General features: G+C 41.1%; 1 protein-coding gene across 1 annotated transcript; it reads right to left on the bottom strand.

Annotated features, from left to right (window-relative positions):
* On the bottom strand, positions 1-26645 carry LOC139372379 (putative selection and upkeep of intraepithelial T-cells protein 1 homolog). Its single transcript, XM_071112090.1, has 11 exons — positions 26384-26645; positions 10689-11054; positions 10181-10462; positions 9638-9757; positions 7887-7928; positions 7521-7553; positions 5592-5624; positions 5475-5495; positions 5249-5283; positions 4843-4860; positions 1-4277 (listed from the first exon to the last, which is right to left on the bottom strand). Exons 1-11 carry the CDS (start codon positions 26442-26444, stop codon positions 4173-4175), a joined length of 1116 nt encoding a protein of 371 aa, XP_070968191.1. The 5' UTR covers positions 26445-26645; the 3' UTR covers positions 1-4172.

The raw sequence follows: 26645 nt of genomic DNA, 5'->3' as shown, positions 1-26645 counted from the left end.
ACTTCCACAGACCCAGCAGGAGGTTCTGAGGTATGAGAGCTCAGTCTCCAGAGAGCGGGTGAGAGAGTGACAAGAATTAACAGCACAACACTTGCTAAAACAGACTATACAAAACAAAATGAGACTGGACACAGTACTAAAAAGTCATAAACTTAAATTAATTAGCACCTTTTATACAAACAGCCCAAGATGTATGCGCTACTCTTTACGTAGTCTTTCTGCATGTGCTTGATCTGATGAGTGTTGTTTAGTGAGAATTCCCACTCTTTAGTATTTGTATTGAACAAAGCACAGGGTAGTGAGTAGAGTTCTAGAACACTCTAGAACAAAATATAAAATAAAGGGAACCCTTTTTGTGGCCTTGGATAACCTTATTTAGAACCGTAAGTAGCATCAAGGTTCTAAGTAGAGACCCTTATCGTGCCGTCTTGTTTTGCACACATTGTACATGCATAATGACAGGATCTTCGTAAACCACAGGAGGTTGGTGGCACCTTAATTGGGAGGACAGGCTTGTGGTAATGGCTGGAGTGGAATAGGTGGAAATGTATCAAAGACAAACACATGGTTTCAATAGGTTTGGTGACGTTCCCTTCACTCCGTTTCGGCCATTATCACGAACTGTCCTCCTCAGCAGCCTCTGGTGTTGTAAACATAGCTACTTTAGTAACTGGCATGTTCATATTCATGTCTCTGGCCCTGATGAACTGCAATGACCTACGACCTGGGTGGTCTAAACTATGTAAGCAATGATTATTCAGTATGTTAAAGGCCCAGTGCAGTCAAAAATATGTTTTCCTGTGTTTTATATTTATTTTCACACTATGAGGTTGGAATAATACTGTGAAATTGTGAAAATGATGATTATGCCCTTTTAGTGTTGGAGCTGTTTGAAAAGACTGGCATTTCAGCCTGTTTTAGCTGGATAGAGTTTGGCCTGCCTGGCACTTAACCCTAATTTGTTCCACTACTATGGATGACCCTGTAAAACATCACATTTCACTGCACCTATCCGGTGCATGTGACAATAAAACATTATTATTATCATCATCAGCATCATCACCAAGCAGTGAATTAGTTAATAGACAAATAATAAAGAGAGTTCCAAACCTCTCTGCTAATAACAGCTAGTTTCCCCTCCCCACAACACTCCCAGAAAACACTCCTAAAAAACGATTTTTGTTTGTTTTTGACCATTTTAATTGAAAATAATCACAGTAAGGTACTTAATTGTTACCCAGAAATGATTTGATAGAGATAAAAACATCTGCATTGGATCTTTAGCAAATACGAATAAATGTTATTCAAAGGTTAAAGGTTCTACTTAGAAACCACTTTTGGGATCAATAGGGTTCTTTGATTTGTCCCTGTAGGGGAACCCTTTGTGGTGCTTTGTAGAACCCTCTCATGAAATATGATTTATAGTTCCAGGTAGAACTAATATAAGGTGCTATCTAGAGGCGTACTAGTACTGCAACAATACTAATAATAATAATATAATAAGAGAATAAAGCCGGGACTCAATCCAAGGAAATTGCCTTTATAAAGGCTGTCTAGTAGCTGCTCTAAAAAGCACCTTGGATTAAATCAGCTTAAGACTCCAAACATTTTTCCCACTGGAAGTATCAAAGACATACCACCAATACATGTGCTTCAGCATTAGAAATAGCATTATATCACAGAAAAGTAACTCAGTATTATATGACAGAAAAGTGATTCAGCCTTAGAATCTTCATATAATGGGGTCTGGTTGTGTCATATGCAGTGCAATTTTATAACAAATAAAAATATTACATTTACATAAGTATTATGTAAATGGAAATATTACATTTACATAAGTATTCAGACCCTTTACTCAGCACTTTGTTGAAACACCTTTGGCAGCGATTACAGCATCGAGTCTTATTGATCGGCGATGAAAAGCCAACTGACATTTACTCCTGAGGTGCTGACCTGTTGCACCCTCGACAACCACTGTGATTATTATTATTTGACCATGCTGGTCATCTATGAACATTTGAACATCTTGGCCATGTACTTTTATAATCGCCACCCGGCACAGCCAGAAGATGACTGGCCACCCCTCAGAGCCTGGTTCCTCTCTAGGTTTCTTCCTAGGTTCTGGCCTTTCTAGGGAGTTTTTCCTAGCCGCCGTGCTTCTACACCTGCATTGGGGTTTTAGGCTGGGTTTCTGTACAGGACTTTGAGATATCAGCTGATGTAAGTAGGGCTTTATACATACATTTGATTTGATTGATTTGATTCTTGGGTGTGACGCTACAAGCTTATTAACACACCTATATTTGGGGAGTTTCTCCCATTCTTCTCTGCAGATCCTTTCAAGCTCTGTCAGGTAGGATGGGGAGCGTTGCTGCACAGCTATTTTCAGGTCTCTCCAGAGATGTCTGATCAGGTTCCAGTCCGGGCTCTGGCTGGGCCACTCAAGGACATTCAGAGACTTGTCCCGAAGCTACTACTGCGTTGTCTTGGCTGTGTGCTTAGGGTCGTTGTCCTGTTGGAAGGTGAACCTTCACCCCAGTCTGAGGTCCTGAGCAAGGACCTCATCAAGGACCTGTCTGTATTTTGCTCCGTTCATCTTTCCCTTGATCTGGACGAGTCTCCCAGTCCCTGTTACTGAAAAACATCCCCACAGCACGATGCTGCCACGACCATGCTTCACCGTTGGGATGGTGCTAGGTTTCCTCCAGACGTGACGCTTGGCAATCAGGCTAAAAAGTTCAATCTTGGTTTCATCAGACCAGAGAATCTTGTTTCTCATGGTCTGAGAGTCCTTTAGGTGCCTTTTGGTAGACTAAGAGGGCTGTAATTTGCCTTTTACTGAGGAGTGGTTCCATCTGGCGAATCTACCATAAAGGCCTGATTGATGGAGTGCTGCAGAGATGGGAGAACCTTCCAGAAGAACAACCATCTCCACAGAGGAACTCTGGAGCTCTGTCAGAGTAACCATCAGGTTCTCGGTCACCTCCCTTACCAAGACCCTTCTCCCCCGATTGCTCAGTCTGGCCGGGCAGCCAACTCTAGGAAGAGTCTGTGGTTCCAAACTTCTTCCATTTAAGAATGAAGGAGGCCACTGTGTCCTTGGGGACCTTCAATGCTGCAGAAATGTTTTGGTACCCTTCCTCAGATCTGTGCCTTGACAAAGTCCTGTCTTGGAGCTGTATGGACAATTCCTTCAACCTCATGGCTTAGTTTTTGCTCTGACATGCACTGTCAACTGTGGGACCTTATAGACAGGCGTGTGCCTTTACAAATCATGTCCAATCAATTGAATTTACCACAGGTGGACTCCAATCAAGTTGTAGAAACATCTCAAGGATGATCAATGGAAACAGGATGCACTGGCTCAATTATCGAGGCTCATAGCAAAGGGTCTGAATACTTCTGTAAATAAGATATTTCTGTTTTAGGTATTTTATATTTGCAAAAATGTCTAAAAACCTATTTTCACTTTGTCATTCTGGGGTATTGTGTGTAGATTGAAGAGGACTTGTTTTATTAATTGAATCCACTTTAGAATAAGGCTGTAACGTAACAAAATGTGGAAAAGTTGAGGGGTCTGAATACTTTCCGAATGTACTGTAGATGCTGACATCCCTTAAGGTTCCTGACCAACAGAACCCAAAAGAACCCATGAACATAAAGAGGCAATACAGGTAGAATAAAACAATCAAAAACACAGGCCAAGCGATGTGAAATAATGCAACATAAAAACAGGAATTCACCCACAACCTTCTAGCAAGACGATTCTTTTGCAACCATTCAGAAAGCAAAGAACCTAATGAAGAACCTTCTCCAAAGAAAGGCTTCCTCGAGGCTACATAGTGTGACATAAAATTAGTGTGACATAGAAAGTGTGAAATAGTACCATTGCTCCAATAAAAAATAAAAAAATTGGTATTTGTTTCCTTAGTCCAATGTTGATACAGCCCCAAAAATGTTTGCAAGTCAGTAGTCAGGTTTTCAAGATATAGCACTTTCAAGAAGCAAAGTGCAGCATATGATCATGGAGACATCATCATCTTGAAAGTCCTATGTATTGAAAACCTGATTGCTGACATGCATAAACATTCAGCAACAGTGGATTAAAAAAAAAAAGTTTTAAAAAAGATACGTTTGTGTGGACTATTCCTTTAACCCAACTAGCGACCTCGTCAAGCGGTTCTGATCGTTTGGTGTAACGGGTTCGTCTCTTCATCCTCTTTGACATCTGCCTTTTCAGTCATTGAATGTGCCATTGTATTTCTTCTAAGTGGTTTCTGAAAAAGTCACACATACCGGTGCTGACAAATACAAACGTTTTCCTGTGACAGACTTTGACAATCTTTTTGAGATTGTCTAATACTAATTTCCACCCACACATGCATACCCGCACACGCACACAAACACAGGCTTTTAAAAGCCCAGTCATACACATGATACTTACGTTTGACAGTGACATTGATAACGTCTGTAGAAGTAAGAAAATCCATGCATGTCATACATGTTGAGATATTCATTAATATGACCTGGTGTTTGTTATAGTCAAATTATTAGTACAAATGTCTTGAAAGTCATGTAAGTGCAAGTAAAAAATATATTAAACATTTTCCCATAGTTATTGCTTCTGTTAGTTGCCTGCCTGTTGGCAGTGGTGAACTGTGATATTCTCCCATGGAACAGTGAACACAACTATGAAAGATGTTAGGCTACAATGAAGAAAGTGAAGTCTGTTAAGAGACCGAAATCAACAGGGTTCTCTAAGAACAAATCAATCTCTCCATGTAATTCAATCACAATAAAGCCAGACTTTGACAGTGTTTTAAGACCAAGCCAACAACTTACCCTTGAGAATGAAAATCTCTGGAAAAGTGAGAGAATAAAGTAATTAAGAAATTAGGTTCGATGGATTGTAGTATTTTGTTAGTGTAGTTACGGTCAGACTGCCGTTACGGCTGATATTCAAGATATACCACGGCCTTGTGTCCCTTATAGTACTTTAAAATTATTACAAAAAAAAACTGTTTTCACCACGTTTTTATAATAAGGACAATTCACTAGAATTCACCCGTCATCAGAGACAATATTTGTAAGTTAAGTTTATATCCTGAATTCTACTGAATTTATTTTGTAAATGTATACTGTAATAATCTATATAGATTTTTAAAATCTGAATGTGGATGTCTACACACACACACACACACACACACACACACACACACACACACACACACACACAAACACTACTTACATGGCATCCGTTATCAACTGAAGAGACAAGTGCAGCTGGAGATGGGAAAACACAATTTAAAGAAACAATAATAATAAATTATAAATGAATATAAGTAAGAATTTAAATCATTAGCTTTTGTTCTCTATGGTATTGACAAACCCTTATTGAACTAGTTAACATTTTCACCCTACCTGGAGAGTATAACTCACGCATAGCACACATACGGCACATACACACGACTTACCCCTCTCTTGTTTGAGTTTAGCTGTAGGTAAGTAACACAGAACAATTAAAGTGAGAAGGCCGAGATAATCACTAGAGACGAATACGCCACACACACACATACACACACACCACTTACCTAGCTGTTCAGTGAGCTCTTGTTCGCGTGTACCTACAGAGAATAATAAAACCCAAGCAAATCATGAGCTCTGTAACCCAAACGATGCACACACACCTCTTTTGTAACTGTCCGTAGATGAACAGTAAAACTAAGTATTAAAGTGAGAACACATGGATAAATCATCACAGACACACAGAAAGACAGGCATATTATAGACAGACAAACACACAGAAAGACAGGCATATTATAGACAGACAAACACACAGACAGACAGGCATATTATAGACAGACAGGCATATTATAGACAGACAAACACACAGACAGACAGGCATATTATAGACAGACAAACACACAGAAAGACAGGCATATTATAGACAGACAAACACACAGACAGACAGGCATATTATAGACAGACAAACACACAGACAGACAGGCATATTATAGACAGACAAACACACAGACAGACAGGCATATTATAGACAGACAAACACACAGACAGACAGGCATATTATAGACAGACAAACACACAGACAGACAGGCATATTATAGACAGACAAACACACAGACAGACAGGCATATTATAGACAGACAAACACACAGACAGACAGGCATATTATAGACAGACAAACACACAGACAGACAGGCATATTATAGACAGACAAACACACAGAAAGACAGGCATATTATAGACAGACAAACACACAGACAGACAGGCATATTATAGACAGACAAACACACAGACAGACAGGCATATTATAGACAGACAAACACACAGACAGACAGGCATATTATAGACAGACAAACACACAGAAAGACAGGCATATTATAGACAGACAAACACACAGACAGACAGGCATATTATAGACAGACAAACACACAGACAGACAGGCATATTATAGACAGACAAACACACAGACAGACAGGCATATTATAGACAGACAAACACACAGAAAGACAGGCATATTATAGACAGACAAACACACAGACAGACAGGCATATTATAGACAGACAAACACACAGACAGACAGGCATATTATAGACAGACAAACACACAGACAGACAGGCATATTATAGACAGACAAACACACAGAAAGACAGGCATATTATAGACAGACAAACACACAGACAGACAGGCATATTATAGACAGACAAACACACAGAAAGACAGGCATATTATAGACAGACAAACACACAGACAGACAGGCATATTATAGACAGACAAACACACAGACAGACAGGCATATTATAGACAGACAAACACACAGACAGACAGGCATATTATAGACAGACAAACACACAGAAAGACAGGCATATTATAGACAGACAAACACACAGACAGACAGGCATATTATAGACAGACAAACACACAGACAGACAGGCATATTATAGACAGACAAACACACAGACAGACAGGCATATTATAGACAGACAAACACACAGAAAGACAGGCATATTATAGACAGACAAACACACAGACAGACAGGCATATTATAGACAGACAAACACACAGACAGACAGGCATATTATAGACAGACAAACACACAGACAGACAGGCATATTATAGACAGACAAACACACAGACAGACAGGCATATTATAGACAGACAAACACACAGACAGACAGGCATATTATAGACAGACAAACACACAGACAGACAGGCATATTATAGACAGACAAACACACAGACAGACAGGCATATTATAGACAGACAAACACACAGAAAGACAGGCATATTATAGACAGACAAACACACAGACAGACAGGCATATTATAGACAGACAAACACACAGACAGACAGGCATATTATAGACAGACAAACACACAGACAGACAGGCATATTATAGACAGACAAACACACAGACAGACAGGCATATTATAGACAGACAAACACACAGACAGACAGGCATATTACAGACAGACAAACTAGTTATTTTCCACAGCACTTACCCAGCTCGTCAGTGAGCTCTTTTATACGTTGATCTGCATAGTATAAGAAAACACAAATTAAAATAATTATTCAAATCATGAGTTCACACACGTGTACGCACGAGCACACACACAACTTACCAGAATTTATTCTGGAACTGTCTGTAGATGAACAGTAAAACAAAGCATTAAAGTGAGAACACATTGATAATCACACACACACACACACACACACACACACACACACACACACACACACACACACACACACACACACACACACACACACACACACACACACACACACACACACACACACACACACACACGACAGAGAGACAAACAGGCCGGCACACACACACATACGTTATTTTCCATACCACTTACCCAACTCATCAGTGAGTTCTTTTATCTGTTGATCTGCAACGTCTAAGAAAACAAATTAATATAACTATTATATTATATAATTATGAGCTCTCGCACACACACTTTTCCCTCTCGTCTGGCGTTATCCAGTGATTTACAATAAGACTAAGGCCAGGATCCAAACCAGCATAGATGAATGATCTGCACACAGCTATACACTGGAGAGATCATGTATGCTGTTCACTTATGTCAGTTCAAACAGAAATCACCTTTAAAAGTCAATCACACAGGCTGTTACACAGGTTGTTTATTTACATTGGCTTGGATCCCAGCCTAAAGTGTGAAGACACATAGAGAGGAGAGAGACACGAGAGAGCGAGAGACAGAGAGAGACAGATCTGTAAGATTCTCCTACATGTCCAGAGGAAAACTACAAACAACGCATGCAGGGCAGAGTTAGGCCAATATCCACTAATAATAAAAACTAAAAAAATAGCAATTACATTTAGGAAACATCTAAAATACAGTGACATTACTAAGCCCTGTCATGTCATTACCAAGCCCTGCAATAGCAAAAGCTGAGTTCACAAACCTGTTCTACTAACACACTGAAGCCTCAGGACCAGAACATCCAATCAATCAGAATAAAACAACTTACAACACAGTCAAAACAAAACTACATTACTTATTGGGAAACACAAGCACAAAGCAAAATGCAGTGCTATCTGGCCCTAAATCGACAGTACACAGTGGCAAACTATTTGACCATGGTTACTGATCAAAACCTTGAAAAGTACAGGCTCAGTGAGCACAGCCTTGCCATTGAGAAGGGTAGACACAGGAAAACCTGGCTCCCTGTAGAGGAAAGGCTGTGCAACCACTGCACAACAGCAGAACCTGAGACGGAGCTGCATTTCCTGACAAAATGTCAAAAATATAAAACACTTAAGAGTTTAATTTCCCCAAATCTGATGAGAGTAGGCTACCCATCCTGTTGGGGGAGGATTCAGAGAGGGTGTGGGTTGGCAGGTGTCAACCTGTGGGTTGGCAGGTGTCTGACACATGTCATTGTTATTGTTCAATGCATGGTTATTTTGACCCTTGATTATTGTTGTTACTGTTGTCCAGTTGACAATATTGATTATGTTAATATTGTAAATCTCCAAAGTAAGCTTTGGCAATATGTACATTGTTACATCATGCCAATAAACAATTTGAATTGAGAGAAAGTGAGAGAGACAGACAGAAGGAGAGCACGAGAGAGGGGGGGAGAGAGAGAAACAGACAGAAGGAGAGCGAGAGAGAGTGGGGAGAGAGAGAGAGAGAGGACAGGGAAAGAGGGAGATACAGACAGAGAGACAGAGACAGAGACAGGCCTGTTGCCATAAGAAAAGAGCAACCAGTGGAGCACAAACATTGTAAATACTACCAATATTTATGTTTATTTATCTTCCCTCACTATTTGTACTACAACTATTTGCACATTGCTAAAACAATATACATAGCTGATAATATAACACTTAAAATGTCTATTTTTTTCAGTGCAATGTTTCCTGTGAATTTCTAATAGTTTTTTGCTGATGGTAAATTGGTTTCTTCTCACTTTTGTGTATTGTTTATTTTACTTGCTTTGGCAATGTAAACATATGTTTCCCATGCCAATAAAGACCACTGAATTGAATTGAGTGAGTGAAAATGTCCTATATTTCTCTCTGTGGTGATTGATGTTAAAAATGCCCCCTGAAGGTTAGGTTATACCAACCATAACTTACCTATCTTTTTTCTCAGTTTCTGGTATTTTATCCACATGAAACCAACCACAAGTCCACAAACACATACTATCAAAACAGGAACAGCAATCCACACCCAGGGAACTGTGGGAAACATCTCATCTGAAACACAGATGTCATATTAAACCATCATATCACATTACAGAGTGCAGCTCCAAAGAGAAGTGTGTTATTTCCCGACGTGTGGGATTTGATTCAATTCAAGTTTCCAGCTTGATGGTAAATGTTCACAAATAAAAAAGGCACAATTTAAATAGTAGTGCTTTCACGGTGGTAACCACCATACAAATATCAGAGGCTTGTAGTTTTGTTCTCAAATCCTTCATGCCTATGAAACAGAGTGGATTATATTCTGCCCTAAGCAGGGCGCTAACACAATCTTCTGCGCAACAACGCAAAGCCAACTATCTTAGCCAATAGAGTAGTCTGTCACTCTGTGAGCGACAGCTGCCTTTAGACACCTTAGGGAAGGTGTGATGTCACTAATGTACTGTGTTTATATTTTTCTCAATAGAAGAAGCTCACCTGGAACATTGTACCCTGTCTCCCTCGTAAAATTAAACTTTTGAAGCTGAACTCTACAGGTAAACGTGTTGGTGACATTCTTGTTCACGGTGACATGGCGTCTCACAATGTAGAGGCCCTCTGTGTCCCTGTGTGTCTCAGCGGATCCAGCAGGGAGGACCTGTCTCTCACTGTCCAGCCAGTTCATCTCGGGTTTGGGGTACCAGCTTTTAGCCTCACACTTCAGGACCACCCCACTGCCTTTGGTTCCATTGATGGAGATCACTGGGTTGGACACAGCAACTAAACAGACAAGGTAAAACAATGATCAGAGATATGTACTCAATACATGTGCTTATGATACTGTAATAAAAGTACACATGTAACAGAGTTGAATTGGTAAATCTCACTCCTCCCCTTGAAATACCACCACCCACGCATTGAACTGTTAGCTTTTCGGTGACGCAGCTGACTAAGAAGTCAAGAGGGCGGTCTTGTGTGTTTAAGAGACAGAAGATCCATGACTCACCAACAATGAGTTGAATGACGGTTTCATGAACTAGACTGTTCGGTTCCGGAACTAGAATGTAACACATGTAGTTGCCTTCATCAGAGAGTTTCACTCGGGACAGTTTTAAGGAGACGTTGCCATTCTTCAGTTCTTTAAGCAGGGACGTCCTTCCCCTGTAGGATTCATCCTGATCCACATTGGAGTCACGAGCGTCACGGTAAAAATGGACAACCTTGTCTTTCCCAGTTGGGTCTTTCAGGTTGGATCTCGACCATTTCACTATCAAGCCAGCACTCTTGGTGAAATTCAACAGGGAACATGGTAGAATGACATCATCATCAGCAACAGCAACAACGGGATCAGGCGAAACAACATGAGATGTCTCTGAAAAGATTAAGAACATATCACATCATAGGATACTTTAAAATTCACATATTTACAGTCACCCTGTCAAGTAGGCCTGCCTTTAACTGTGATTGTTATCTATAAGTAAATAATTGGGTAAAAACTCAATTAAATAATGATTAAACTTAAAATAAACAGCAAACAGCACAGCGTGCAAAAACAATATGTGAAGTAAAATATATTCTAAGATATAAACCATGCTTCTAAAACCTGTAGCCTACAGCAGGCCCTACACACATTACATTATATTGATTTAGCTCGAAAAGCCGCTGCTTGTCACCGTTTCATCCCTGTGCTACTGGCAGAATACTAGCCATAAACTTAGGCTCTACAGTGCACTCGGAAAGTATTCAAACACCTTCACTTTTTCCAAATTTTGTTACATTACAGCCTTATTCTAAAATTAATTAAATACATTTTTTCCTCATCAATACCCAATAATGAGTTTCTCCAATTCTTGCTTGCAGATCCTCTCTCAAGTTCTGTCAGGTTGGATGAGGAGTGTTGCTGCACAGCTATTTTCAAGTCTCTCCAGAGATGTTCGATCGGGTTCAAGTCCGGGCTCTGGCCGGGCCACTCAAGGACATTCAGAGACTTGTCCCGAAGCCACTACTGCGTTGTCTTGGCTGTGTGCTTAGGGTCATTGTCCTGTTGAAAGGCAAATCTTCACCCCAGTCTGAGGTCCTGAGCGCTCAAGCAGGTTTTCATCAAGGAGCTCTGTATACTTTGCTCCGTTCATCTTTCACTCGATCCTGACTAGTCTCCCAGTCCACGTTGCTGAAAAACATCCCCACAGCATGATCCTGCCACCACCATGCTTCTCCGTGGGGATGGCGCCAGGTTTCCTCCAAACCTGACACTTGGCATTCAGGCCAAAGAGTTCAATCTTGGACCAGAGAATCTTGCCTGAGTCCTGTAGGTGCCTTTTGGCTAATTTCAAGCGGGCTGTCATTGTCACGGATCCCTCCGGTACTGTTGCTCATTCCGTGCACCAGTTTGGGAGGTCTACGTCACCGGCCTCTAGGAACTGAACTGTCATTACGCACACCTGGACCCCATATTCTCCATTGATTAGTAATTGTATAACTGTGCCCTTTGTTCACCATTGTCTTGTTGATTATTCTTCCAATGTCCTTTGGTTGTGTGAGTACCTGTGCTGTGTTGTTTTGGCTTTCGTGCCGCTTGTATTGCACAGATGATTACGGGTCTCTTTCCGTGTGGTATCATTGTGTGTGTGTATGTTACGGGTCTCACCCCGGTGTATTTTTTCGAGGTACTCCTCACTCTTTTGTTTGGGTTTCAACCCTGTGTTTTGTATAGTGTTTGTTTGGTCTTCGTCCCCGTGCCTTTACATGGCACGCTGTAATTTGGGTAAATAAAAACCTCTTTACGCATTCCTGCTCCTGTCTCCCAATCCCTTTATACCAGCGTGACAGTCATGAGCCATTTACTGAGGGGTGGCTACCTTCTGGCCACTCTACCATAAAGGCCTGATTGTTGGAGTGCTGCAGAGATGGTTGTCCTTCTGGAAGGTTCTCCCATCTCCACAGAGTAACTCTGGAGCTTTGTCAGAGTGACCATCGGTTCACCTCCCTGACCAAGGCCCTTCTCCCCCGATTGCTTAGTTGGGATGGGCGGCCAGCTCTAGGAAGAGTCTTGGTTGTTCCAAACCTCTTTCATTTAAGAATGATGGCCACTGTGTTCTTGGGGACCTTCAATGCTGCAGAAAGTTTTTGGTACCCTTCCCCAGATCTGTGCCTCAACATAATCCTGCCTCGGAGCTCTAAGGACAATTCCTTCGACCTCATGGCTTGGTTTTTGCTGACATGCAATGTCAACTGTTAGACCTTATCTAGACAGATGTGTGCCTTTCCAAATCATGTCCAATCAATTGGATTTACCACAGGTGGACTCCAATCATGTTGTAGAAACATCAAGGATGATCAATGGAAACAGGATGCACCTGAGATCAATTTTGAGTCTCATAGCAAAGGGTCTGAATATTTATATAAATGGTCTATTTGTTTTATTTTAATACATTTGCAAAAATGTCTGAAAACCTGTTTTCGCTCCATCATTATTGAGTATTGTGTGTAGATTGATGAGAATAAATTATAATTTAATCAATTCTAGAATAAGGTTTGTGGCAGATGGCAGGGAGAGGTGAGGGGAGTGGTTATTGAGAGGAGATATCTTGCAGCCCGCTGGCTCCACTGCCGAGCCTTATATGAACTTCCTGCACCATCGAGGCGAGGCTCTGGGAGTGCCTGGATGTGCTTGGGTATAAAGGAGGAAGCAGCTTGCACAAAGGGGCAGAGAATGGAGAGAGAAGTGTACGTGATGAAGAGTGGGAGAAAAGAGAGCAATATCTGTGTGATTACCCATTGTGACCTGAACTGTCTGATTACCCCCCTATGACCTGAACCGGATTGGCTGAGGACCCGAGTTTTAGGATTACCCCTGGAGAAGGGAACGGACAATGAGACCGGTTTGTGGACTGTGAAATAGTTGGTGACTTTCCCCCTTTTCCCCAGTGTACAAAATACCTAATAAACTCCCCATTTGCATTCTAGTTGTGCTAATGGTGCATGTTGTGTTATTGAACTTGGTGATGTGGAAACCCAACACCCTTGAGCATGCTACAGGCTGTAACGAACTGTGGAAAAAGTCAAGGGGTCTGAATACACTGTATATCACATCATTGTCCCATTATGGCACCTGTAAGAGCACGGGCAGGGCCATTGAGGCCATCTTCATGAGTTGGCAAACATTCTGAAAGGATACATACTGCCACCTGGAGTGTGTCATTTGAACAGGTATACAGGCAAGGTTGGCGATTTACTGCCACCTGCAGTAATGGAATATTTGCTCACAAGTATAATTCATTGGCTGATCCCTCCTGGTGACCTGGATGGAATTATGTGATCCTTCCTTAACCCATAGGAAGTCCCACCCAGTTGACTAGCCTAAATCCTCAATGGAAATACCCAGGCTAAAACTGGCGTTTCGATCTCTATGATACTAGCTACTGTCGTGACCACGGGTTTGTTGGTCAATTCCAGAGGTGGGACCAAGTCATTATTTTACAAGTCACAAGTAAGTCTCAAGTCTTAGCACTCAAGTCTCAAGTCAAGACCGTCAAGTATCAAGTCAAGTCTCAAGTCTTAAACTTTGACAAGTCATAATGTGCTCTTCACCAAATGTAATACCATTTCATATTTAACAAGAGGTATAGTATATTAAATTTACGCAAATTATGAATGCTTTAAAAAAATATATATATTTATTACTTTCCAAATAAACTTTATATTTCCATAGAAATACATGGGTAACCATGAGACAGACACATCAATATGACAACAAAAACAACATATTGTAGTACTCTCTCTCTCACCTAAAACAATCCTGCCATAAAGTTACAATCATTTATTTAAAGGTACATCTAAACAACTGAACTGAGGCCTATAATTTGAACACTTAATGTCTGAGAAAAAATACAGATTCCAAAGATGGGAGATAAAACCTGAACATGGAGACTACGTGTAATGCATAAACAGTTTCACTTTTTCTCTTATCTCAGGGCCCTATGATGCATTGCATTTGCAATGACCAAATTCGATAAAAGTCTGTCAGTCATTTGTGCATGATGAGGTCGCAGTATGATGCCACCATGGCTGAAGACACGCTCCACCGGAGGACTGGAGGCACTGCCAAGACCCTGATGGCCACTCGGGACAGTGAAGGAAGAGCCTTCCTGTTCATTGCCCAGAACAAGAGGGCATTCTGTCCTTCGCATATGTCAAGGTATTGATTTAGCTTTAGTGCTGGAGTGGTCCCAACAGCTTTCTTCTGCCTCTTACAGTATGCTGCAAACAGCCCTTCTTCTTGTCCAAATCTATGGTCCTCTCGCTCTTCCTCATCAACAAGAGGCACAGCTTGCTCTGTCCCTGTAGCATCATGCAGAATCAGTTCTGGCAAAACATGTAAAAGCATAGCACAAACAAAAGGGTCGGTATTAGATGCAGTGGGTTAAACTGAAAAAGTATTACTGTTGCAGACAATTGGATTAAATTATGAGAAAAAGTTACATTAAACTCGATAATATTTACCTTTCACTCTTTGTGCCACCTCCTCCTTGACCAGCACATGGTGCTCCACCCACATCAGAGAAAAAGCCGGATCCAAGGTAGCTGCTTAGAGGTAGACTGGATCTGAAAAGGGGGCAGTGATTCCATCTTGTGTCCTGGCCATTTTCACATTGATGAAGATTCCAATAAATATTTTGTTCAGGGATGCCTGGAGACTTCTGACCAGGCCGCTCAGGAAATGGACTTGAGGCTTCCACTGTTCCAGGTGGTGATTCAGGGACAGGACCGAGAGAACAACATAACTGATTGTGACTATCTTCTCCACCTGTGTCATACATACAGTGTGGAGAACAAGTATTTGATAACCTGCAAAAATCGGCAGTGTTTCCTACTTACAAAGCATGTAGAGGTCTGTATTTTTTATCATAGGCACACTTCAATGGTGAGAGACGGAATCTAAAACAAAAATCCAGAAAATCACATTGTATGATTTTTAAGTAATTAATTTGCATTTTATTGCATGACATAAGTATTTGATACATCAGAAAAGCAGAACTTAATATTTGGTACAGAAACCTTTGTTTGCAATTACAGAGATAATACATTTCCTGTCTTTCTTGACCAGGTTTGCACACACTGCAGCAGGGATTTTGGCCCACTACTCCATACAGACCTTCTCCAGGTCCTTCAGGTTTCGGGGCTGTCGCTGGGCAATACGGACTTTCAGCTCCCTCCAAATATTTTCTATTGGGTTCAGGTCTGGAGACTGGCTAGGCCACTCCAGGACCTTGAGATGCTTCTTATGGAGCCACTCCGTAGTTGCCCTGGCTGTGTGTTTCGGGTCGTTGTCATGCTGGAAGACCCAGCCGCGACCCATCTTCAATGCTCTTACTGAGGGAAGGAGGTTGTTGGCCAAGATCTCGCGATACATGGCCCCATCCATCCTCCCCTCAATACGGTGCAGTCGTCCTGTCACCTTTGCAGAAAAGCATCCCCAAAGAATGATGTTTCCACCTCCATGCTTCACGGTTGGGATGGTGTTCTTGGGGTTGTACTCATCCTTCTTCTTCCTCCAAACACGGCGAGTGGGGTTCAGACCAAAAAGCTCTATTTTTGTCTCATCAGACCACATGACCTTCTCCCATTCCTCCTCTGGATCATCCAGATGGTCATTGGCAAACTTCAGACGGGCCTGGACATGCGCTGGCTTGAGCAGGGGGACCTTGCGTGCGCTGCAGGATTTTAATCCATGATGGAGTAGTGTGTTTACTAATGGTTTTCTTTGAGACTGTGGTCCCAGCTCTCTTCAGGTCATTGACCAGCTCTCTTCAGGTCATTGACCAAGTCCTGCCATGTAGTTCTGGGCTGATCCCTCACCTTCCTCATGATCATTGATGTCCCACGAGGTGAGATCTTGCATGGAGCCCCAGACCGAGGGTGATTGACCGTCATCTTGAACTTCTTCCATTTTCTAATAATTGTGCCAACAGTTGTTGCCTTCTCACCAAGCTGCTTGCCTATTGTCCTGTAGCCCATCCCAGCCTTGTGCAGGTCTACAATTTTATCCCTGACACAGCTCTCTGGTCTTGGCCATTGTGGAGAGGTTGGAGTCTGGTTGATTGAGTGTGTGGACAGGTGTATTTTATACAGGTAACAAGTTCAAACAGGTGAAGTTAATACAGGTAATGAGTGGAGAACAGGAGGGCTTCTTAAAGAAAAACTAACAGGTCTGTGAGAGACGGAATTCTTACTGGTTGGTAGGTGATCAAATACTTATGTCATGCAATAAAATGCAAATTAATTACTTAAAAATCATACAATGTGATTTTCTGGATTTTTGTTTTAGATTCCGCCTCTCACAGTTGAAGTGTACCTATGATAAAAATTACAGACCTCTACATGCTTTGTAAGTAGGAAACACTGCCGATTTTGAAGGTTATCAAATACTTGTTCACCCCACTGTATCTGTTGCTCCAAATGGCTTCAGGATGTCCACCAACTCCTGTGTGACACTTTTGTTCATCTGGTATTGTTCAAATCTGTAAGCATCTAAAAAAGATATTGAGTGGGGCAGTAGCACAATGTTGCCTGGTCTCAACCTTGGGTGCAATGATCACATTCCCGCACTGGCTGACTGTGTGGAGGCTCATTGATTTAACGTTATGTTAGCCTACATGCTATACTAGCAAAGTTATATATAGCTGTTGGCTATATTAGCCACGACTACCGTTCTTTGTGCAGCTTCAAATGTCGAAATAAAGTTGAAAGTTGTTGCGCCTCCATCTGTTTATTTTTTTATTTTTTTATTTCACCTTTATTTAACCAGGTAGGCTAGTTGAGAACAAGTTCTCATTTGCAACTGCGACCTGGCCAAGATAAAGCATAGCAGTGTGAACAGACAACACAGAGTAACACATGGAGTAAACAATTACACAGTAGGGAAAAAAAGGGGAGTCTATATACATTGTGTGCAAAAGGCATGAGGAGGTAGGCGAATAATTACAATTTTGCAGATTTACACTGGAGTGATAAATGATCAGATGGTCATGTACAGGTAGAGATATTGGTGTGCAAAAGAGCAGAAAAGTAAATAAATAAAAACAGTATGGGGATGAGGTAGGTAAAAATGGGTGGGCTATTTACCGATAGACTATGTACAGCTGCAGCGATTGGTTAGCTGCTCAGATAGCAGATGTTTGAAGTTGGTGAGGGAGATGAAAGTCTCCAACTTCAGCGATTTTTGCAATTCGTAATTTTCTTCCCACACGTTTTGCAAGTTGCAATATGTTTTTTGTTGACTACAGCATAGTCTGTATATACAAAAATTTTATTTTTGTGTATAATCTGTCCAATTGCTCCATCTGAATTCACCTGCCGATGTTCCTCTGCACTGCCACCCGCAACTTTTTCTCCGCTGGCACCATTTGATTGGCTGCTGTCCGATTCAAACTTTAATCCGTTAAGTGAAGAGTTGAAGCGCTGCACACTTTTTAAAAATAACATAATTTTTAATATTTGGGCTTGGGGAGGGTACCAAGTCAGGTCGAGTCATAAGGCTCAAGTCCAAGTCAAGTCACGAGTCAGTGGTGTTAAAGTTCAAGTCGAGTTGCAAGTCATCATATTTGTGACTAGAATCTGACTCGAGTCCAAGTCATGTGACTCGAGTCCAAGTCATGTGACTCGAGTCCACACCTATGGTAAATTCACTCTGGCTATCTGCTCCGATTTCAAAGCACTCTCATCTGCGTGTGCCAGTACGCAGAAAAACTGATTAATTTATAAACGTGCAACACCTGTTGAATATGACCAGTGTCAGTGAATGTTGGCAAAAAAAACGTAATTAAATTGTTGCCAGCAGCACAGTTAGTCATCAACGCTCTTAATAACATAAAACAGCCTAACCAGCTCTGCTGGGGCGAGTAAAATGGTCAGAGTGAGGTGTTCTCTCATTTGTGTCTTTAGCCAGTTAGCTTGAGTGCTTGACTGCCGTTGTGAGGTCAGTACGCTGGAATCAACCCTACTCCTCCGCCATTGTCCAGTGTGCACTCTGAATTTATGAACGGACAAAGTCTGACAACGCTCAGTATTAATGAACGCCCAGAGCGCACTCTGGCACTCCAGAGGGAATTTATGAACACACCCTACATTGATTAAGCAACTACACCAAAGAGTGTCTATTGTATTGACAATATAGTCAAGTCAAACAGTACAGTATGAAGGTAGATCACGCTTGTAGGCGATGTCATGTTGACGTTGGCTAGCTAAGCTCATGCGCAGAAACACATCATTGGGTCTAATGGTAGTCTCATGCGCAGGCCGTCAACTCAAAGGCACTCCTTCGTGGACGGCTTGTACATAAAGCATCCTCCAGTCAGGCTGCAAAGGCATCATTTCCCTCCTCAACTAGCTTTAACGGCGAGAAGGCGAAAAAACAAACAGAAAATATGCATACTTTCTTTACCAAACACAATTTTCCCACCACCATTTCCATACAATTTAGAATGTTGCACACACTTGTAGTCCAGCATATGTGAAATAATTGTTCTATTTTATGATACAAGTATCAAAATTGGTACACCAATACTAGATACCTTAAGGAACATTAAGATTGGAGGCAGTCTGGGAAGCAGGGATGCCAGGTCTAACAAAAATTTCCAGTCCAATGACTGCAGAAAACCCACCTCAGAAAACCCGCCCACCACGCCTGAAAACTAGCCCCCCCAAAAAATATTGCAGCAAGAGAGGCGTTCCCACAGTTATCCAATAAACCCTTTCTTCCATAACGTTATCGAGCAAATTTTTAACGACATAAAGTAAAAAGCAAAATTCTATTTTCCATCAAAATAATAAGAGAAAAGATAAATTTCCCTTATTAAAAACTCTAGATCATTTTCCATCAATTGATGTTGATTTAACATGTTTTGACTGCTATGATTAAGCAATAAGGCCCAAGGTGGTGTGGTATATGGCCAATATATCACGGCTAAGGGCTGTTCTTAGGACATAGTCCTTAGCTGTGGTATATTGGTCATATACCACAAACCTGAGGTGCCTTATTGCGATTATAAACCGGTTACCAACGTAATTAGAACAGTAAAAAGTACGTTTTAGTAATTCCAGTGGTACATGTCCGATATAACATGTCTTTCAACCAATCAGTATTCAGGGCTCAAACCATAGATTAACCCGACAGGAGAATTTGTGTGATGAAAGTTGGACAGAGGATCTCGAAATCTCTGTGCAAGAAACACTTGGACGAACTTTTAAAAAACTAATGCTATTTTCTGGCAATTGTGACGTTATTATTTGCTAATGTTAAGACTACAAACTGTTATAAATGGCCCATTTGCGAGATTTAATTGTTATTTCAATAGGCATAGGCTAGTGACTAAAATCTGGGTTTATAATTGCAATTAAACTTTGCCATGATTCGCTGAGTAAGCTGCAGGTAGCCTATAGCCCCTGATAGGCCAACGTCTCATTTCTGGGAAAAGTCCACAATGAAACTGACATTAAATGTGAATAATGCTACATTTGTGATAGAGCTGTGACCATGATCACAATTGATATCTTCCAATTTAATTAACTAAACATAGCCATTTATAATTACATAATAACACAGGGCTACAACCCCAGTGATGGAGCTCAACGCCAGTGATGTACCGGGCCGTACGCACTACCCTCTGTAGTGCCTTGTGGTCGGATGACAAGAAGTTGCCATACCAAGCGGTGATGCAGACAGTCAAGATGTACTCAGTGGTGCAGCTGTAGGACTTTGAGGATCTGAGGGACATTGCCAAATCTTTTCAGCCTCCTGAGACGAGTATGCGTCCTGGTAATCAAATCAAATTGTATTTGTCACATGTGCCGAATACAACCTTACATTGAAATGCTTACTTACAAGCCCTTAACCAACAATGCAGTTTAAATCCGTATGGCCCTGCAGCCTTGTGAATCTTAACCTGTTTAAAGGTCTTACTCACATCAGTTAAGGAGCATGTGATCACACAGTCTCCCAGAACAGCTGGTGCTCTCATGCATGGTTCAGTGTTGCTTGCCTCGAAGTGAGCATAGAAGGCATTTAGCTCGTCTGGTAGGCTCGAGTCACTGGGCAGCTCACGACTTATGGAAGAATTTAGCTGCTGGAAACTCAATTGGAAATGCAAATGGACAAATAATATCTAGTTTGCAATTTCTTTTCCTAAATGGGTTGGAAAGCTGCCACGGTCATCCCCCTCTTCAAAGGAGGAGACACTCTAGACCCAAACTGCTACAGACCTATATCTATCCTACCCTGCCTTTCTAAGATCTTCGAAAGCCAAGTTAACAAACGGATCACAGACCATTTCGAATCCCACCGTACCTTCTCCGTTATGCAATCTGGTTTCCGAGCTGATCACGTGTGCACCTCAGCCACGCTCAAGGTCCTAAACGACATCATAACCACCTTCGATAAGAGACAATACTGTGCAGCTGTATTCGTCGACCTGGCCAAAGCTTTCAACTCTGTCAATCACCTTATTCTTATCGGCAGACTCAAATAAATAATGAAACATGTTCAATTTGGTTTAAATACTGCAAAAACAAAGTGTTGGAGAAGAAAGTAAAAGTGCAATATGTGCCATGTAAGAAAGCTAACGTTTAAGTTCCTTGCTCAGAACATGACAACATATGAAAGCTGGTGGTTCCTTTTAACATGAGTCTTCAATATTCCCAGGTAAGAAGTTTTAGGTTGTAGTTTTTATAGGAATTATAGGTATATTTCTCTCTATACCATTTGTATTTCATTAACCTTTGACTATTGGATGTTCTTATAGGCACTTTAGTATTGCCAGTGTAACAGTATAGCTTCCGTCCCTCTCCTCGCTCCAACCTTGGGCTCGAACCAGGAACACAACGACAACAGCCACCCTCGAAGCAGTGTTACCCATGCAGAGCAAGGGGAACAACCACTCCAAGTCTCAGAGCGAGTGACGTTTGAAACGCTATTAGCGCGCACCCCGCTAACCATTTCACATCGGTTACATGAGCCTAATCTCGGGAGTTGTAAAGTCATAAACAGCGCAATGCTTGACGCACAATGAAGAGCTGCTGGCAAAACGCACGAAAGTGCTGGTTGAATGAATGCTTACAAGCCTGCTGGTGCCTACCACCGCTCAGTCAGACTCCTCTATCAAATCATAGACTTAGTTATAACATAATAACACACAGAAATACGAGCCTTAGGTCATCAATATGGTCGAATCCGGAAACTATCATCTCGAAAACAAGACGTTTATTCTTTCAGTGAAATACGGAACCGTTCCGTATTTTATCTAAGGGGCGGCATCCATTAGTCTAAATATTCCTGTTACATTGCACAACCTTCAATGTTATGTCATAATTACATAAAAATTCTGGCAAATTAGGCAGCCCAAACTGTTGCATATACACTGACTCTGCGTGCAATGAACGCAAGAGAAGTGACACAATTTCATCTGGTTAATATTGCCTGCTAACCTGGATTTCTTTTAGCTAAATATGCAGGTTTAAAAATATATACTTCTGTGTATTGATTTTAAGAAAGGCATTGATGTTCATGGTTAGGTACACATTGGAGCAACGATACGCACCGCATCAATTATATGCAACGCAGGACACGCTAGATAAACTAGTAATCTCATCAACCATGTGTAGTTAACTAGTGATTATGATTGATTGATTGATTGTTTTTTATAAGATAAGTTTAATGCTAGCTAGCAACTTACCTTGGCTTACTGCATTCGCGTAACAGGCAGTCTCCTCGTGGAGTGCAATGAGAGGCAGGTGGTTAGAGCGTTGGACTAGTTAACTGTAAGGTTGCAAGATTGAATCCCCCGAGCTGACAAGGTGAAAATCTGTCGTTCTTTCGCTGATCTGTCGTTCTTTCCCACTGTTTCTAGGCCGTCGTTGAAAATAAGAATGTGTTCTTAACTGACTTGCCTAGTTAAAGAAAGATTAAATAAAGGTGTAAAAATATATATATTTTTTAATCTGCAAAATCGGTGTCCAAAAAAAACTATTTCCGACTGTTATGAAAACTTGAAATCGGCCCTAATTAATCGGCCATTCCGATTAATCAGTTGACCTCTAATCGGGTCCCATTCTTATGGTATGACTCGGCCAGGGATCGAACTGTCCGACCTTCAAATCTCAGGGAGGAAATTAACAACAATGCAAGCCATTGGTATTTATTTTATTGAACCTTTATTTAACTAGGCAAGTCAGTTAAGAACAAATTCTTATTTACAATGACGGCCTACCCCAGGCCAAACCCTAACCCGGACGACGCTGGGCCAATTGTGCGCCGCCCTATGGGATGCCCAATCACGGACGGTTGCGATACAGCCTGGAATCGAACCAGGATGTGTAATGACGCCTACAGCCCCAAAACTATATTGCATATTAAGTTGTTCCATATCGAATGTAAAATGAGAAGCATGCACAATTAACCATCACTACTTATTTTATTAAGGATATACAGTACCTTACTGTACCCTTGGTGAGCTGTGATAGGACAATGTCTCTACAGGTACCAGTTATTCTTGTTTTTAGAATCACTGGTGTTCAACAACCAGGTTACTATCTACACAAATTGTTCAACTACTGTATGTTTCCTTGATAATGGTTTCCAACATATGACTGGCAAAGCCTCATTGACTAGTGGTAACAAAGTGGCACTGTAATTTTGACTGAACACTTCAAGCATTTCAGGGACAACGGATAAGCCTGCCCTCTTCTTCCTCATCAGTAAAGTTAAAAATATCATTGGTGATGATCAGACAACAGAAAGTCAAAAGAATCAGACTGATTCCAATCCATATCATAGATCATATTCCCCCTTACAAAGGCTCTGGTACTGTTCCCTGTAGAATATAATCATGAAATACTTTAAGGTTGACAAAATTCACTGGCATGCAAAGAAACGCTTGACTTGCAATAAACAAAATGTCACATACAAGAACTCTGCGGGGGAGGATCATCGGACTACAATATGAATACAACTCCATTTTTCTTCTACTGTGGACACAACCACGCCGTAGTGTAGCCCTTATATTAAGGTAGTTTAATTAAGCTGGACTGGGGTGCACCGGGCTTGGCCCGTGATATGAATGGATGAAAGCGGTGAGGGAGAAGCGCCCTGCTCAAATCTAACACTAATCTGCACCGCCAGGCCATATTGTCAACAAGACAGTATGGTTCATTGGTCAGAAAACATACAAGTATTTTCCATATAGTACATGTTAGAATTGTACTAGTTTTACTTGGGAAGGCAGATACGGTATATATTAGTTTTTATACCAAGAGCAAACACTTTGCATGCGTCTTCACGATATTGACAAACATCACTTTGTTTTGAGCCGACTTCGCTGTGGGCTTTGAACATGGCACCCCGCTCACACCCGGTTGGCAACCTGGTTTTCAAAATGATCACTTTTCACCCAGTGCATGCCCACCCTGGCCAGCTTAATCAAATCCCCTCATTGTAATATCACTGTAACCCTCAGCTACAGGAACAGGCGTAAATAGGTGGTTGAGAGAGCACAGGAGGGCTACATCCCAATTCTTCACCCTTCTCTTACGGTGTGCACTTGCAAACTCCTCATCATGGAAGTATGCAAGTGCACAATTTGGGAGAAGGGAGGAGAATCGGTCATAACTCAGCAACATGACAGTAACTCTGCAACAAGTTCAACGCATTTGAGTACTGCCTATGAGGAGAAGGGGTGCTTCAGACACTGTCTGTGTATGACACAATCACTGCTAGGTAATGACAGGTAATGACTTTCAAAATACAGTAGTTTCCTCTATACTCGCAATCTCTGCCTCCTATCTATCCATGTAGTAGTACCCAATATGGATGTTTACTTGTACATGTCCTACATGTGCTCATTGCTCAGTGAAGATGCCCTCCAGTGTTGTTCGCCTCTACTCTCCTGCAGTCACATATGGAACTCCTAAGCAGACAGACGGCCACAGACATGCTGAGACAGACTGACTGAGAGACACACACACACACACAAAAATAAACAAAAGCTAAAGCAACATTACACTAACAACGTTACACTATATAGTCTGATAGTTTCAGATGCTTTCAGATAGGTCCTTTGTTTTTGAAGAGTCACATACCATTAGTGATCCCTTCTAGAGTAACTTTAGTGCATCATAGCTTGATAGCCATCTGTGGTAGAAAACAAATAACCATGCTAGCTATTCATCTAATTGTTTCAATGCAAACAAAAAAATCAACTTATTGTACATAAAGTTGTTCTACGATGTCTTGTTGTGACACTAGCCAGTTATGCCTCTTCATAGCCATCTAGCTATCTAACACACCGCTAGATTGCTACTTATAATTGCCAATTAGCCATATTAGCTACCTACTAGTAGCTCCCTGTGTCCCCTCTAATTTGACACTAACTATTTCTGATATTGCTACTATGCAAGTAACAATTTGGCTGTACCGTTTACACCTTCTGTAGAGACCCATCCACTTAGTAAAATATTGATATATAAAATGTGTGGTCGTAATATGATTTTGTGACGTACTACCTATGTCGTTTTGGGGGGTATCTGTACATTACTTTACTATTTATATTTTTGGCCAATTTTACTTTTACTTCACTACATTCCGAACGAAAATAATGTACTTTCTACTCCATACATTTTCCCTGACACCCAAAAGTACTTATTACATTTTGACAGGAAAATTGTCCAATTCACACACTTATCAAGAGAACATCCCTACTGCATCTGATCTGTCAGACTCACTAAACACAAATTAAATTATATCCGAGTGTTGGAGTGGTTAATAAAAATAAAAAAAAGAGACAAATTGTGCCACCTGGTTAAATATAAGGAATTTGAAAAGATTTATACTTTTACTCAAGTATGACACCACTGGATGTGGCTGGGGGTTAAAGCATTTATTTCACATAATTTAGACAATTATGTCTGGGTAAGCGTCATCTAATATTTTTACCTGGAACTTTTCCTTATTGTAGGCTACTACCAATTTTTGTCTTGATCTTTACCACACCACTCACTGTTTAGCACATGACCTCATGTGAATCTTTAAAAAGATGAGTGGGTCTGGCTTAAGAGGGTGTGAATGATGCTGAACAGGTGTAGACAAAGGAGAGCTCTCCAGTAGGTACCAAAACATTCAAAGGCCCTTTTCTCAAAAGTGAGTTAACAAGTGTATCAACTTTCAAAGCAGAATTACTTGCAATTGTTCCTCAAAAATGTTATGTATGATATACCATTTTGTAGCTCTGAGTCAATACGTTTATCCAATGTAAAAACATTTTTTTAATTCAAATGTTGCTACATAAGACCAAATCCAGCTGGTGAGTCACATTTTCTCCGCTATTAAAGGTAGTTGGGGAGGAGAATTATGCATTTGCAGCCTGAATGGAAAATGCTGTATAAGCCGGTCCATGTAGTACACAAGTGTATTACCCGGAATGCAAATCAATCCTAGATGATAGTCCCGATCTCGCAACCACTATCGCCTGCCTAGGTTAGCGTCGGCCTTCCGACGACATTCATTTTCTGCCGGTTAAATATACTGCCCTTAAAAAAACTAAACAATATTGCAAGTTCAATTTTTCCATCGTTTCCTTGTTGTTGTATTTAGCCAGATGAACACCATACAGTACTTAGGACTCCCAATTATGGTTCGATAAGACCTTAGCCTACCTGTTTCCAGTAGTAGAGAAATCAAAATAATGCCCAGTGAGCCTGACGAATAACTCTTCATATCACTGGAACAGGGAGATGCAAATATCAAGTAGAGGAAAAACTCCGCGTTCAATAAGTCTACAGAAGGTCTTTGGAGCTAGGCTTTTTTCATCGGCCCATTCGAAATAAAAAGTATATTTTGCACTTAGATTGAAGTTAAATTAACCATAACATATTGAACATTTGAAGGAATACAGGCGAACATTCCAGAAAACCGTAG

Source organism: Oncorhynchus clarkii, chromosome 18 (assembly GCF_045791955.1).
Source record: "Oncorhynchus clarkii lewisi isolate Uvic-CL-2024 chromosome 18, UVic_Ocla_1.0, whole genome shotgun sequence".
In the NCBI taxonomy this organism is placed as follows: Eukaryota; Metazoa; Chordata; class Actinopteri; order Salmoniformes; family Salmonidae; genus Oncorhynchus; species Oncorhynchus clarkii.
Note: the sequence above shows the minus strand (reverse complement) of the source record. Positions and strands in the feature narration are given on the sequence as shown.

Excerpts from the sequence above, each read along its gene's own strand:
- LOC139372379 (XM_071112090.1), bottom strand. The coding sequence starts at position 26,444 with ATGAAGAGTTATTCGTCAGGCTCACTGGGCATTATTTTGATTTCTCTA. Across the intron at positions 9,758-10,180 it reads GACAGGGTACAATGTTCCAG|ATGAGATGTTTCCCACAGTT; the intron begins GTGAGCTTCTTC and ends TCTGTGTTTCAG. Across the intron at positions 5,284-5,474 it reads TAAACTCAAACAAGAGAGGG|CTGCACTTGTCTCTTCAGTT; the intron begins GTAAGTCGTGTG and ends TCCCATCTCCAG.